General features: G+C 39.3%; 1 protein-coding gene across 3 annotated transcripts in view; it reads right to left on the bottom strand.

The window, feature by feature from the left end:
• col7a1 (collagen, type VII, alpha 1) overlaps positions 1-12,647 on the bottom strand; it is a 92,452-nt gene that overhangs the window by 68,353 nt on the left and 11,452 nt on the right. For all 3 annotated transcript variants that reach the window (XM_028447796.1, XM_028447798.1, XM_028447797.1), the window contains exons 2-15: positions 9,659-9,731; positions 9,338-9,518; positions 9,120-9,276; positions 8,935-9,028; positions 8,679-8,837; positions 8,420-8,586; positions 7,360-7,489; positions 7,148-7,267; positions 4,855-5,010; positions 3,911-4,030; positions 3,669-3,818; positions 1,232-1,348; positions 309-455; positions 72-197 (exon numbers count right to left, since the gene is read on the bottom strand). In XM_028447796.1, the coding sequence (XP_028303597.1) occupies positions 72-197; positions 309-455; positions 1,232-1,348; positions 3,669-3,818; positions 3,911-4,030; positions 4,855-5,010; positions 7,148-7,267; positions 7,360-7,489; positions 8,420-8,586; positions 8,679-8,837; positions 8,935-9,028; positions 9,120-9,276; positions 9,338-9,518; positions 9,659-9,722 (1,888 nt within the window). In that variant the 5' untranslated portion in view covers positions 9,723-9,731. The remainder of the gene's footprint in view (positions 1-71; positions 198-308; positions 456-1,231; positions 1,349-3,668; positions 3,819-3,910; positions 4,031-4,854; positions 5,011-7,147; positions 7,268-7,359; positions 7,490-8,419; positions 8,587-8,678; positions 8,838-8,934; positions 9,029-9,119; positions 9,277-9,337; positions 9,519-9,658; positions 9,732-12,647) is intronic.

Raw genomic sequence — 12,647 nt, 5'->3', positions numbered from 1 at the left:
AACACAAAACATTCACAATAAGAGCCCAGCATCCTTTAAGAGGAATGTGATGATGAAAACATTCAGTTCACCCTCTGTGTTCAGGATGGTGAATTTGTACTGTGTGGCCCCCGCTACTCCTGTCCAGCCAAGTCTGACAGTGCTGCCCAGGGACTCCACCACCCGCAGGTTGGACACCTGTCCTACTGGCTGTTTTTCTGTAACACCAAAGAAAACTCTAATATCAACCCACACAGAAACTAATCCTACAACTGAGGAGACAATTGAACGCTATCAGGTTTGGGATTATATTCATAGCCACGTTGTACCTCTGGAGATGGTGGAGACGGGCGTGGCCTCCTCACGGCCCTCAAACAGGGTGTACAACTTGATGATGTATTCAGTGTTTGGTCGGAGGCCTGTCAGTTCGTAGCTGGTGGTGGTTTGAGGGAAGGACCGGCTCTGAAGAGGACCTCCTAAGAGAAGGAAATATTATCTTACAATTCATACAAGTTATGGCTTTCATATTTGTATTTCGGCAAATGTTCCTTCTTCTCTGAAAGCTTAAAATACCTATTTTTACCTTGATTCAAAGATATGTTTGATTCCTATATGAATAATATCCTGAAATCCAATTTTATTTAAGCCTTAAGTCAGTCTTGTGGTAGATTTTTGCTTTTTGCAGTTAATCAATCAGGTCAATGACCACTCTGATCATACTATCTGAGTATATACAGTCTAATTTAAACGGAGCTAAAGACTCCACAAGTTTTCCTGCTCAGCATTATTTTGATTGACATGTCATGCAACCAACCATAAAATACTGGAAGATTGAGCCATTTCATAATAGTAAATTAGGGTCATAGAGTTTCAAGAACTTTATGTGTTAAACATAAAATACCAAGTTTATGATCCTGGATAAAGAATATCAGGGACAAAGGGTGGGCATGTGCCGATGTGCGGTAGAGTCAGTTGGATTTCTATAAGTCTTATATTTAAGAGTTGATACACACTGCAGGAAACCATAACCCTAACTTCACAGTATTGTTAACAACTCAATGTAATCTTATCCTCCATGTGTAGAATTTTGCAAACCCTAGTATCAGTTAATATCCAAGAATATACTGTAACACTACTGTGATGCTTATGGATGTTTTTACAGCTCCACACATACATCATTTTACAAACCATAAGGGAATCATTTACTGCAATTACATATTTGAGAAGACAAAAAAACAACAGTTTATCAGACCTGTGCCCTCCGTCCATTCCAGACGATACCCTTGAGAAGACTGAATCAGCCTCCAGATGAGACGGATGGTGGTGGGGCTGGTGGTGGTTGCTTTGAGGACCTGCTGCTCCTGGCGCTCTGACAGAAACACACAGTGGGAAACATTTCATAAAGAAACCTTGATTTTATTCAAATAATCAACCAAAATCTAGAAGGATACAGTGAATCTTATTTCAACTCAATCAACAAAGCACTGTGTGCACTGTAACCTTTGGTGATTGTTGTAATTGATAAGACAAAAGTAGGCAGATATCAAAGCCACAATAGAGATGTACCCGCCGAACTTCAATGTATAAATAAATATTAATAATAGGATATAAGTTTTTGGAAGAAAAAAAGGAGGAATGAGTTTATGACTCCCAGTGCTCTCCTCAGTTCTTTTATTGCTACATTACTTTCATATTAATAAATCTAAAAAACATGTCAATCTGATGGTTTACTCATGAAAACATGGATGGTGTTTGGGTGTAGTTTAACATGCGATCACACACATGTTTAAAATTAACGTTACATTAGCCTCACTCTTCATCATTGTACGTCAAGTGGTAAGTGCCAGGCATAAATGTCTCCTCTACCTGAACTAATGCAATCTAACATTAGACATTACTTAATTTAATGATTACTGCAATACCAAAACGTGACATGTCTAAGACATTATTCCAAAATCACTCAAATAACACAGATACAAACGAGATTTCCCTATTGTGTGACATTAAGTGTTATCTTACAAGTGAAACGTGCACAGCCAGAATTAAGTTTATATACTGTATATCTGCAGTGTGTACAGCAGAAATTGAGCTGAGGGTCATATTATAGAATATCAACCTGAACATTAATAGACCAAAGAACATAGGTTCTCTTTCATAGCACTTGTTTCGATGTCTCACTATGGGATACACGCCCCTGCATCGTTCCTCAGAAGCCTAATCTCATTACGCCAATCCTGATTGGCTGGTGAAACGTATCCGTCCGCTGCAGGTTGTCCCACTTATTATAAGTAGCGTGGGCGGAGGATACTACGCCATTCAAACCCCTCTTCTCACTCGAAGCTATCTCTCGTTCACTGGCTGCTCAACTGTCTGCAGGTGGACCCTTCTTTTAGATTCCGTCACCAGACATTGCTAGTGGATGCTTTTATTGCTCTCAACCACACCAAGTCAACCAGTGCTGTGCTTCCTTGTCCTCCATGCTCGGTTTAGCACTGCCCTCGAGCACCGACCACTAACATGGCAGTTTACGACTTGGTTCATCACTCACTCGATGCCCCACCACCGCTGTCGAGTCCGGTGGTTAACGCACCCGTTGACGGCTCGGTTACAACACTGGACTCGCCGCCACACCACAATTGCCAGGCGCCAGCTGTTGTCGGTCTGGCTAGCATACCAGCTAGCTGCTACGTGTTAGCACTAGCTAACCACCTCTCTCTGCCTGCACACAGAGGGATGGAGACCAAGGCCCCACACACCAGGGGGCTCGGAGGCAAGACTTTGCCGGTGCAAAAATAAAATTTCCAGCAGAGATGGGGACCTTCGCAAAGGCCGCAGTGAGGCCCAGTCAGAGCTGGGATCTCGCCACCGTTCCTCTGCCCGAGGAAGATGGTTCGGGTACTCCCCTCGGCTTAGATGCACTAGCGCATGCTGCTCTACGCCTTTACCCCATTGGACCTGCTGCCCCCCACTTTCTCCAGGATGCGGGAGTGTGGCCACACCTTGATCCTGGTGGCTCCGTTTTGGCCTGCGATGCACTGGCTGGCTTAGATATACCGGCTGCTGCGTGCTCGCCCCTGGCAACTCCCGTCGAGTTGAGGAACAACGCAGGGCCGTGTATCCCATAGTGAGACATCTCACTCATATTACTCAGGGAACCGGTTATGTAAATAACCAAAAGTTTTAGTCTTTAGGGGTATTTTTTTTCTGTAATTTTGTAAGTTTTTCTTTTCTTTTTGTATTTTTGTTCTAGTTTTGTACATTTGTTTTTGTCATTTTCTGTATTTTGTTGACATTTAATGTGTTTGTGAACTCATTTTGTGTATTACTGTTTTGTATGATATAGGAGTCCTGTGTGTGGACCAACAGTTGTCCATGTATGATCATGTACAACTGTTTTGGTGTTTCAGTACAATGTCCAAACACTAGCCAGACATTGCCTGTATCTGTTTGTTTTTCAACCCTGTAAAAATCTTTTGAAAATTTGCAAAAGAATGAAACAACAAATGACAACAAACACACTCTTTTTCTTTCACTACAGAGGGGGAACAACACAGAGCACAGCAATACATGTTACCTCGATAGTCATAATAACCTTTGTAATTGAGGAAAAAACATTTCAAAGTTTCACAAACTCCTCTGAACGTGGGAGAATAATGACAGAAAACAGTAACGAGTGAAAGCACCCCTACCTATCTTGAAACTGGCAGTAGCTGGAGGGCCCTCTGTGCTGCCCTCATAGAGGGGTATGATTGTGACAATGTACTCTGTATCTGGCTGCAGCCCAGACAAAGTGTGGAAATGACTGTCACCAGCAAGCTCAATGGTTTCCACATCACGACCTAAGAAAGAGAAAAACAATAAAAACATTATGTAAACTATGTAAAGCTAAATGAAAGAGCATCTACACTCAACACTCATCAACACCCCTGACCTGTAAACGGTCCCCAAACCAGACGATAGGCCTGCGCCCCGCTGGTGCCCCTCCATCGTAGACGCACGCTGCCCTCTGATTCTTTCTCCACCGACAACTGCTGCACTGCCTCGAGACGCACTGACACAGAAGAGACCAGGAACAAAGACAATGGAAGCACCATTAATTCATATATTTCATACATTCAATTTATATTAACTGAATGTGTGCCAGGGCTGGGGTCAATTACATTTTTCAGTTACATCTACATCTTTTATTATCCATGTTCAATTACAATTACAGTGAGCAGCATTTTTTTCCAATTACAATTAAATTTATCACAATTACGGAGCCTGAAATAAATAACCAAATAAAAGTTAACCTTCTTCTTGTGCTAGCTTTCTGTTAGCATATTTGATGATAACGTGTCCTAAATCAGCTGTAAAATACACTAAACACTAATATCTATCATTTAATTTATTTCCTATTTATTGGTTACCTTGTTAGACTTCCTTATCAATGAAAATATATGTTTTTTATAAATACTGTGTGGGTGTCTGAGTCTTTTTTTGTGTCAGTACACCCCTCAATTTTTTTAATTTTTTTTATTGGCAAAATGTGGGAAAGCTTGATATGAAACATATTTTGATATTTGTTCACTACATATGTGTAAAACTATACATAGAACTGTAACATGGTCTCACAGGTTTGCGTTCAATTTTTATAGAATTGCAATTTCATGGCAATTATAATTACAAAGTTAATGATCTAAACTCAATTACAAACTAATTACGATTACAACAGCAACAGATTTTTTAAAGTACAACTTTAATTCGACCATAAGTGTAATTCATTATTGATTACACGATTACAATTATAATATAACCCCAACCCTGGTGTGTGCCTTCAATATATAACCTCGTATTTTTAGCGATTGATTAATATGCCGGTGTTAGAAAACTCACATGTGCGTGCGTTGAGAACGGACGGGGACCCAGAATTTCTTGGGAACAAGGGGTAGAGGCTGATGACGTACTCTGTGTCAGGCTGAAGTGACTCTAAGGTGATGGCTGTGGTGTCTGCAGACAGCTGCTGCTCCTGCAGCGCCGTTGCAGGTTGGCCTACTCTTTCAGAAGCAGAAGACACAAAGAAAAATGGTTTTTGCATCAGACGCTGACACACGTCACGCTGTGCGGCCTGTTAAAAAAAAAAAAAAAATGAAATATTGACAAGGTGTAAAAAGAAAAGGATCCATCTTGACCTCATTAGGCTCCCCTCAACTGCACTTGAAGAAGTACTGTGTTTGAATCTGGCCAGGTGCCAGCAGTGCGAAGCATAATGATTTTAAATTCAATCACTCCTGAGACTTTCTAAGTACAGCCGTGCACTTTTTGTGAGTCCTATGGGTGTCTATATCCTGTTTGATTTATCGCTGTCATGGGTGTTACAGGTGGATCCAGATGTAAGGCAAACCAACAGGTAGAAACATATCACCTTTCACTGCAGGACAGGCATGGTCCTCATTCAAATTCTCTAAAGCATGTTAGAGCCAAACCTTTCAGAGGAGGAGTGAATGTGAGAATGCACAATCAAAGAGCTCGGAAAAGCCGTTGTGATACATTTAATAAGAGAGAAAGCTTCCACAATAGACCCTCAGGGGCCACTTTTCCCCTCTGAATCATAATATAAACACACAGACTACCTGACACACCCTGCCTCTTAAAGTACGGGGGACAAAATTACTGAGAATCCAGGACATAAGTAAAGGTTTTCCCAGTCTGTGTTGCTTGACGTACAGTGATGATCAGACGTACTTGATATTTTAAGTAATGAATGGCAATAAACATTCTTCCCGGCAGTGAGAGCCTGAGGGGGCTGTAGGAGAAGCTTGTGTTCATCACACTCGACCCAGACTGCTGCACATTCTTGGTGTGGTTCGAACTTGCTTTAACCAAGTTAAATATTATTTACTTGTGACTCGTGAGGGATCTCTTGATTTCCCTCAGTCATAACTGCAAGCTCAAAGATTGAGACATAATGACATGACTACATCAGCTAATACTGATAATTAGCAGTTTAGGAAAAAGAATAATTTATATATATATATATATATATATATATATATATATATATATATATATATATAGCATCCTATTGGTAGTTTTCAGATTTCAAATTTACAAGTAATTAATCTCCAATCAAATTCATATTAGGATTAGAATGACTATCAGGAAAATCAAGCTACTAGTGTTAGCTGCTTCAGAGTTATTAATAATAATAATAATAATAATAATAATAATAATAATAATAATAATAATAATAATAATAATAATAATGCATTGGATTCATAGACACTCAAAGCGCTTTACATTGATGTACATTATTTTACTCCACACTCGGTGGTGGTAAGCTACTATTGTGGCCACAGCAGCCCTGGGATAGACTGACAGAAGAAAGGCTGCTATAGTGCACCAACTGTTGCTCCGACCACCACCAACACTCACACACCACTTTCATACTAAGCAATGTGAGTAAAGTGCCTTGCCAAAGGACACAACTACAGTGACTTGGCTAGAGTGGGACTCGGACCCCCAACCCTTCGGTTATTGGACGACCCACTCTACCACAGATTTCCTTTGAGGTCGTAAATACAAAACACAGACTTTTCACTGCAATCCTGTAAAATTTGTCTCATTCAAATAAAAAAATAAAAAACTTGTGTGACTTCCACTGGAAGGCGACGCCACATCAAGAATGAAACACAAAACCAGTTACTGTAGTGCGTTGCCTTCAACGCTCATATACAGTCGACATAATGTGCCCAAAGATGTAAATGGAAGAATTAAAACAGAAGGAAAGCCGTTATGCAGATACTGACTGCCAACCTGTCAGCAGGCGAACAAAATTACAGAATATTATTGATTCTACATGTGTTTTTTCGCACTGTTTTTCGTTTGTGCTGCGTTTTTATGGCCGCAATCTGAGATCGAACAAAGCAGCAATTCAAAATAGTTTGTTACAAATAAGAATAGTTGGGCTTCTTGGGTTTCACCAAATTTCCCAAAATCACACACCTTACTTCATTTAAGAAACATTTTATTCTGTCAGCACGTAGAAATATGTGCAATTCAGTGCCTCTGCTTCTGAATAGAAAAAAGTAGGTCTTTATTGCCAGTGTAGGAACCATTTATGATTACTTACATGATGTATGATAACAAAAACAATACACTAAATAGATAAGATATGCGTGTGTCTGACCTCGTGGTCCATACGTGAGTTTGTAGCCCTGGACAGGCAATGATGGCTGGTCCCACCCCAAAGACAGAGTAAAGAAGCTTGCCTGGTTTAAGCGCAGACTGGAGACACCAGGCAAAGACCCTGAATATGGAGAAAGAAGAAGAGAATGGTGATCTAAGTGACAGCATTAGTGTTTGAGCTAACATTACTTAAGGACTTCACATTCTACTCACTAGTCCTATGTTTTGCAGAAGTGGACTCTCCAACACTGTTGGGGTACTGGGCAATGATAGTCACGAGATAGTCTGTTCCTGACTTCAGCTCTCGGGCCGTAAAGCTCCTCTGATTTGCAGCAACAGTCTCCTGCAGGTTGAAGCAAAAGTTGTTCATAAGGTTTAACAAATTAAATCTAAAACATGTTGTTGCAACATCTGCGACTGAAAGGTTTCCTTTGCCGATGGCATCTTTCTGTTCATCATAGCTGCCATGGTAGGCAAGGGAATTTCACACTGTGCCTGCCACAGTCTAATTTCCTCCATGTCTACATCGTAAATGATCCACTGATTAAACATGTTTCTACTCAGCCTGGGTTCACATGTTTCTCTAGCAAAGCAGTAGAAACTAGGGGTGAAAGTAATGGATTGCAAGTACTTACATTACTGTAATTGAGTTGCTTTTATGGGCGCTTGTACTTTTTTAGTTTATTTCTAAATCAGTCATTTTACTTGGACTTAAGTATGTTTTAAAATAAGTAAAGTAATGTGTTGCATTTCTACACCCAACCGTTACTGAATAAATTATTATTTTTTGTTGTAAAATGATCAACGGACATTGTGAAATTACAAAAAATGAAATGACCAGACAACAATCAATTGCACGGCACCAAAACAGTATTGAATGGAGGTTACTTTCTTAGTCTAATACTTAGAGCCTGAGGATTTATTTATTTTAAATTGAATTCATTAGTGTTATTTTATTAAAGAATTGTACATTTTGACAAACCTTTTATTTGATACAGATGTTTTTGTGGAAAATAAATTAATTTGGTCTCTGCCTTTTTAAGTCTATACATGAGATGCTTACTGTATGCAAGGGAACTGTGGCAAGATTTATTACCAACAATAAATGTGGAAGTAATTAGAAAAGTCTACAGTGAGTACAATTTAATTGAGCAACTTGTACCTGAGTATTTGATGTACTGCGTACTTGTCCTTGATTACAATTTCAATCAAGTAACAGTACTTCTACTTGAGTAGAATATATGAAAGCAGTTTCACATGTCTCTAGGCTCACCTGGCGCAGTTCTGATGTAACTGTCTGACCAAGGCCAGAGAGAGGAACATACTGAACCGCATAGCCACTCACGGGTCCCCCTGCTGCACTCCAGCGAAACCTGAGAGAGTCTGATGTCTGGCTTGTGAACTGAATGTTGGATGGACCAGAAAACGTCTTTGCGAGTTCTGGGTGTCAGGAGCAGAGGAGAAAAAATTACTTCATTTTAAGATCATTGTCTTCAAAAAATACTAGTCTCTTTATACCACAAACTTCTTACCATCACTAGCAAAGACTCCTCCAGACCTTGAGCACAGATGAGGGCTCACGATAGGCAGTAGCGTGCTCAGCAGTTTGAAGTCTCCAACAAAGGAGCTGAAATCACTGGTGGGCTCAGATGAGATCTGAGCCAATTCATTGCGGTCTGCATTTCTTATACCTAATAAACAGAAAATGTATCAAGAAATGAAAGAATTTAGCACAAAATTACACCAGGTACCATTTTAATCTGTGCAGAGGCAATGGAAAAACCTTACCAACTGCAAAAACGAGCACTCCCTGACTGCGCAGCTTCTGTGCTGCTTGCTGCACACTGTCCTGTGACTTTCCATCTGTGATCAGGATGGTGATCTAAACGCATAAGGAAATGCAAACAAACACTTAGCCACATAGGTTCTGTTAAACACGGCCGCTGTATTTACTTTCCGGTCAGAAATTAGACCTTCGGCACATCCCGACTTGACGCAGGGTTGAATAAGTTATCTGCGACAAACTTGAGGCCAGCCCCCGTGCGCGTGTTTCCACTTTTGTAATCCAGATTCTGCACTGCGTTCACAAGCTCAGTGCCATTCAGGTAAGTAGTGAAGGTAAACTCAACTCTAGGGAGAAAAAAATCCTTAGCAATATTAAACTCAAACAGTAAATCTCAATGCCTCTCACCTTGAGGTGTCGCTGTACTGAACTGCCCCGAACCGAATCCCCGATTCACTGACGGAGCTGACAAATGGCTTCACAATCCCAGCAATGAAGCGCTTCACCTGCATGAAGTTTTCTTTTCCAATACTGGAAGATCCATCCACCAAGAAAACAATATCTGCTGCTTGCACATTGTTACACCTGCCTGCAAAGTGTGAACCAACACATGTGGGCAAACAAAGGAAAAAAACTTCCAGGGATACAGTTTCTATGGATGCATCACTGACGGACTCAAGAAGGTTCATAAAAGCTGATAAAAAAAACAAAAAAAAAAACGTGTTGTACCTTGAGCTTCAGTCTGTTTCATGGAGGAGAGCAGGACGATCACAGGTAAAACCCAGCACCACATCTTCACAACCTGACCAAGCAAAGAACCAATAACCTGGTTCTATTACAACAGAAATTAAACCATCCATTAAGCCTTAGGTAACCAACTTAATGATGCTGTTTTAGTAACTTAATAGCATATCTGTGTTGTAATATCCACTGTTTGTTGCTATTAACCTAAAACATTGAAGTTCAATAAATATGACTTAAGGCCAAGTTATGCTTGTTACTTAATACAAATCCATATTCACACGCCTTGTGGGCATGTTTGATTACTCTTGTTGAAATGCAGTCAGAGCGATGTCCTTTAAGACGAATTCCTCCACACTTTAAACGCACGCTGGAGGTCGACATGTTTGACAAACTGTGAAGTAGTGATTCCTCTAGGAAAGGCTCCATTCATATACTATAACTCCAACTGGTTTCATGAGTTTAAAGGCATCCAATGGTTTTAATGAAAGCACAGACTTATTCCTTATTCAGGTGAAGTTTATCTTAGTCCATTATTTGCAAAATGGAGGAAAAATGTTCATTTTTGTTCAGGCATCTCCCTCCCATGTGTGTTCTGATTAGGGGTGTCTCAATCAAACCAGTTTTGCAGCTTTGGGTACCGCTATTAATGCAATACCAGCATGGAGCATACATACTTTTATTACGTATTTTGTAGTGTGGAATGTTAGCCAGGCTTGATCAAGTGATATTACTCAAACAGAGAACAATCGTCAGCATCGGTAGGCAAAAGAAAAACTGATCCAATTATTATTAACCGTTGAGATACTAAGGGTGGTGGGAATAAAATAGATTGTACGATTTATCGATATTTTTTTTTTTTTAATTGTATTTTTCATATTTTCGCAAGCGACCACTGGGTGGCGGTAATGCACCAACAAGTGAGTGCAAACACGAGGAAGACTTGCAGCACGAAGAAGAATTGCAGCAGCTGTGATTTCCCTTGAGCAAACAAACCAACAACTGTGATTGAACCTGCATCTGTATCTGATCAAAAGTATGGACATACTTTTGATTGATTCCATGGCGAATTGATTTAGACATGACCAAAGCTGTATTAAACGAGTAGCGCATTCATTCTGTAACATGCTCATCTTGTCCGTCACCATCCAGACATAAAGCTAAAGCATGCAAGACAAGACACCCGGCAGCAGAACAACGGACCCTGAATGGGATATTGATAGGGCTGAACAATTTTGGAAAAAAATCTAATTGTGATTGTTTTTCCTCAATATTGCAATTTAATATGCGATTCTTTTTTCAAGGGCCTCTTGTCATGTATTTTTCAATGAACACAAGCAATAAATGAATCTGTTTCATAATAAACAATTTCGGATTTATTTAAACTTTAAACAAATATAAATTTTAAAGCAGAGGTTACAACAATAGAGCAAACAAATCTGTATCTTTACCTCTTCAACATATGTAACGTACTTCATGTTTCATTAAACATGTAAACATGTGGACTGCACTTGTTAAACACTCTCTGAACTTAACAGGACAGTACAAGACAGGACAAGAAAAAAAAAAAATAATAATAATAATAATTGCAGCCTTTGCCATTAGAAAATCGCATTTTATGATATTGCGATAATATCGCAAATGCAATTAATTGTTCAGCTCTAGATATTGAATAAACTTATCCAGTGAATAATGAAGCCAGTCAGGCTTCATTACCAGACCAAAATCCAAATCCAAAATCGGCTGTGTGCCGCGGTGTGCATGTCAGCTGCAGCTTGTGAAATGAAATTCTGACAGACGTCAAAACGATGTCCACGCTGGTCAACTATTTTAACAACGTAAAGCCACAGTTTGATCACACTACAGAGTGAATAACAAGTGTAACATTGATGACAAATTCTGATAATGATGATGATGGCGACTAATGTGCGCTGATCATTTCTGAATGTAAGAAGTTAATAAAATTAGGCTTTCCACACAAACAAACATTATTCTGTCGTTAGTATGAGGGGACAAAGAGATATTTTAACTGTGGCTCAGACAGAAAAATGATCTTCACATTGTAATACATTGTGACTTCTCTTATGGAGCAGCCCAACTACCAGCATGTTGACCAGATCCTGTTCCTACACTAAAAACTAGACACCCCAAAGCACTAGCTTAATGAACATTAAAAGTTTCAGGTGACTCGCTTCAAAACGTTCTGTACAAATTAATTTTTTTGTACATGTTTTTTACCTCCTTTCTGATGGAGGTTATATTTGATTTATTTCATCTAAATAATAATAAATCACTGAATAAATAGTGATAAATTAATGAATGACTAAATGTGATGTGCATTGTTTTTTTGAGACTGTAACATTTCTAGAAGTTTAGGATTCAACTTATGTGTTTGGATAAGGAAAAAATTGTGATAATCATCATTGTAGAACCGCAATACAATCACAATTTAAATGAAATCAGCATCCAAGAATTGGGATTAAAATCTAATGGAGACAAAGGGGTATTGTCCCAGCCCTATGGGATACATAAATGTTAACCTTAAACAAAGGAATATTTTACAATTGAATAAAATAAAAAATTAGAAGACCCTGAAAAATCCCCTTAATAATTTCAATAAAAACTAATTCTATTTCTTTAAGTGGAAATGAACAATTCAGCTTCATTTCAATTATTTTTCACTGTCATTTTTGCTGATATCAGACCAATTTCTGATATCAATATCGGATCGAGACACCCCTCATTCTGATCATATACAGTTATGCTGTGTAACAGTTTGCAAGTGCACAATATGTTGCTTTGCTTTTGCGGACATAGAAGTTTTCAGAACATTTCAGTGCTCATCAACTTCTGTAACCCTCAAATGATTTTTCAGATGTCTCGGCTGATGGTTACTGTACTTACAGGCCCTACATGTCTGTACTTGTTCTGACCCACTTAGCGTTTTGCTACCCGTCCCACCCGCCTTACTTTCAAC

Source organism: Gouania willdenowi, chromosome 5 (assembly GCF_900634775.1).
Source record: "Gouania willdenowi chromosome 5, fGouWil2.1, whole genome shotgun sequence".
NCBI lineage: Eukaryota > Metazoa > Chordata > Actinopteri > Blenniiformes > Gobiesocidae > Gouania > Gouania willdenowi.
This window is presented reverse-complemented; position numbering and strand designations above follow the sequence as displayed.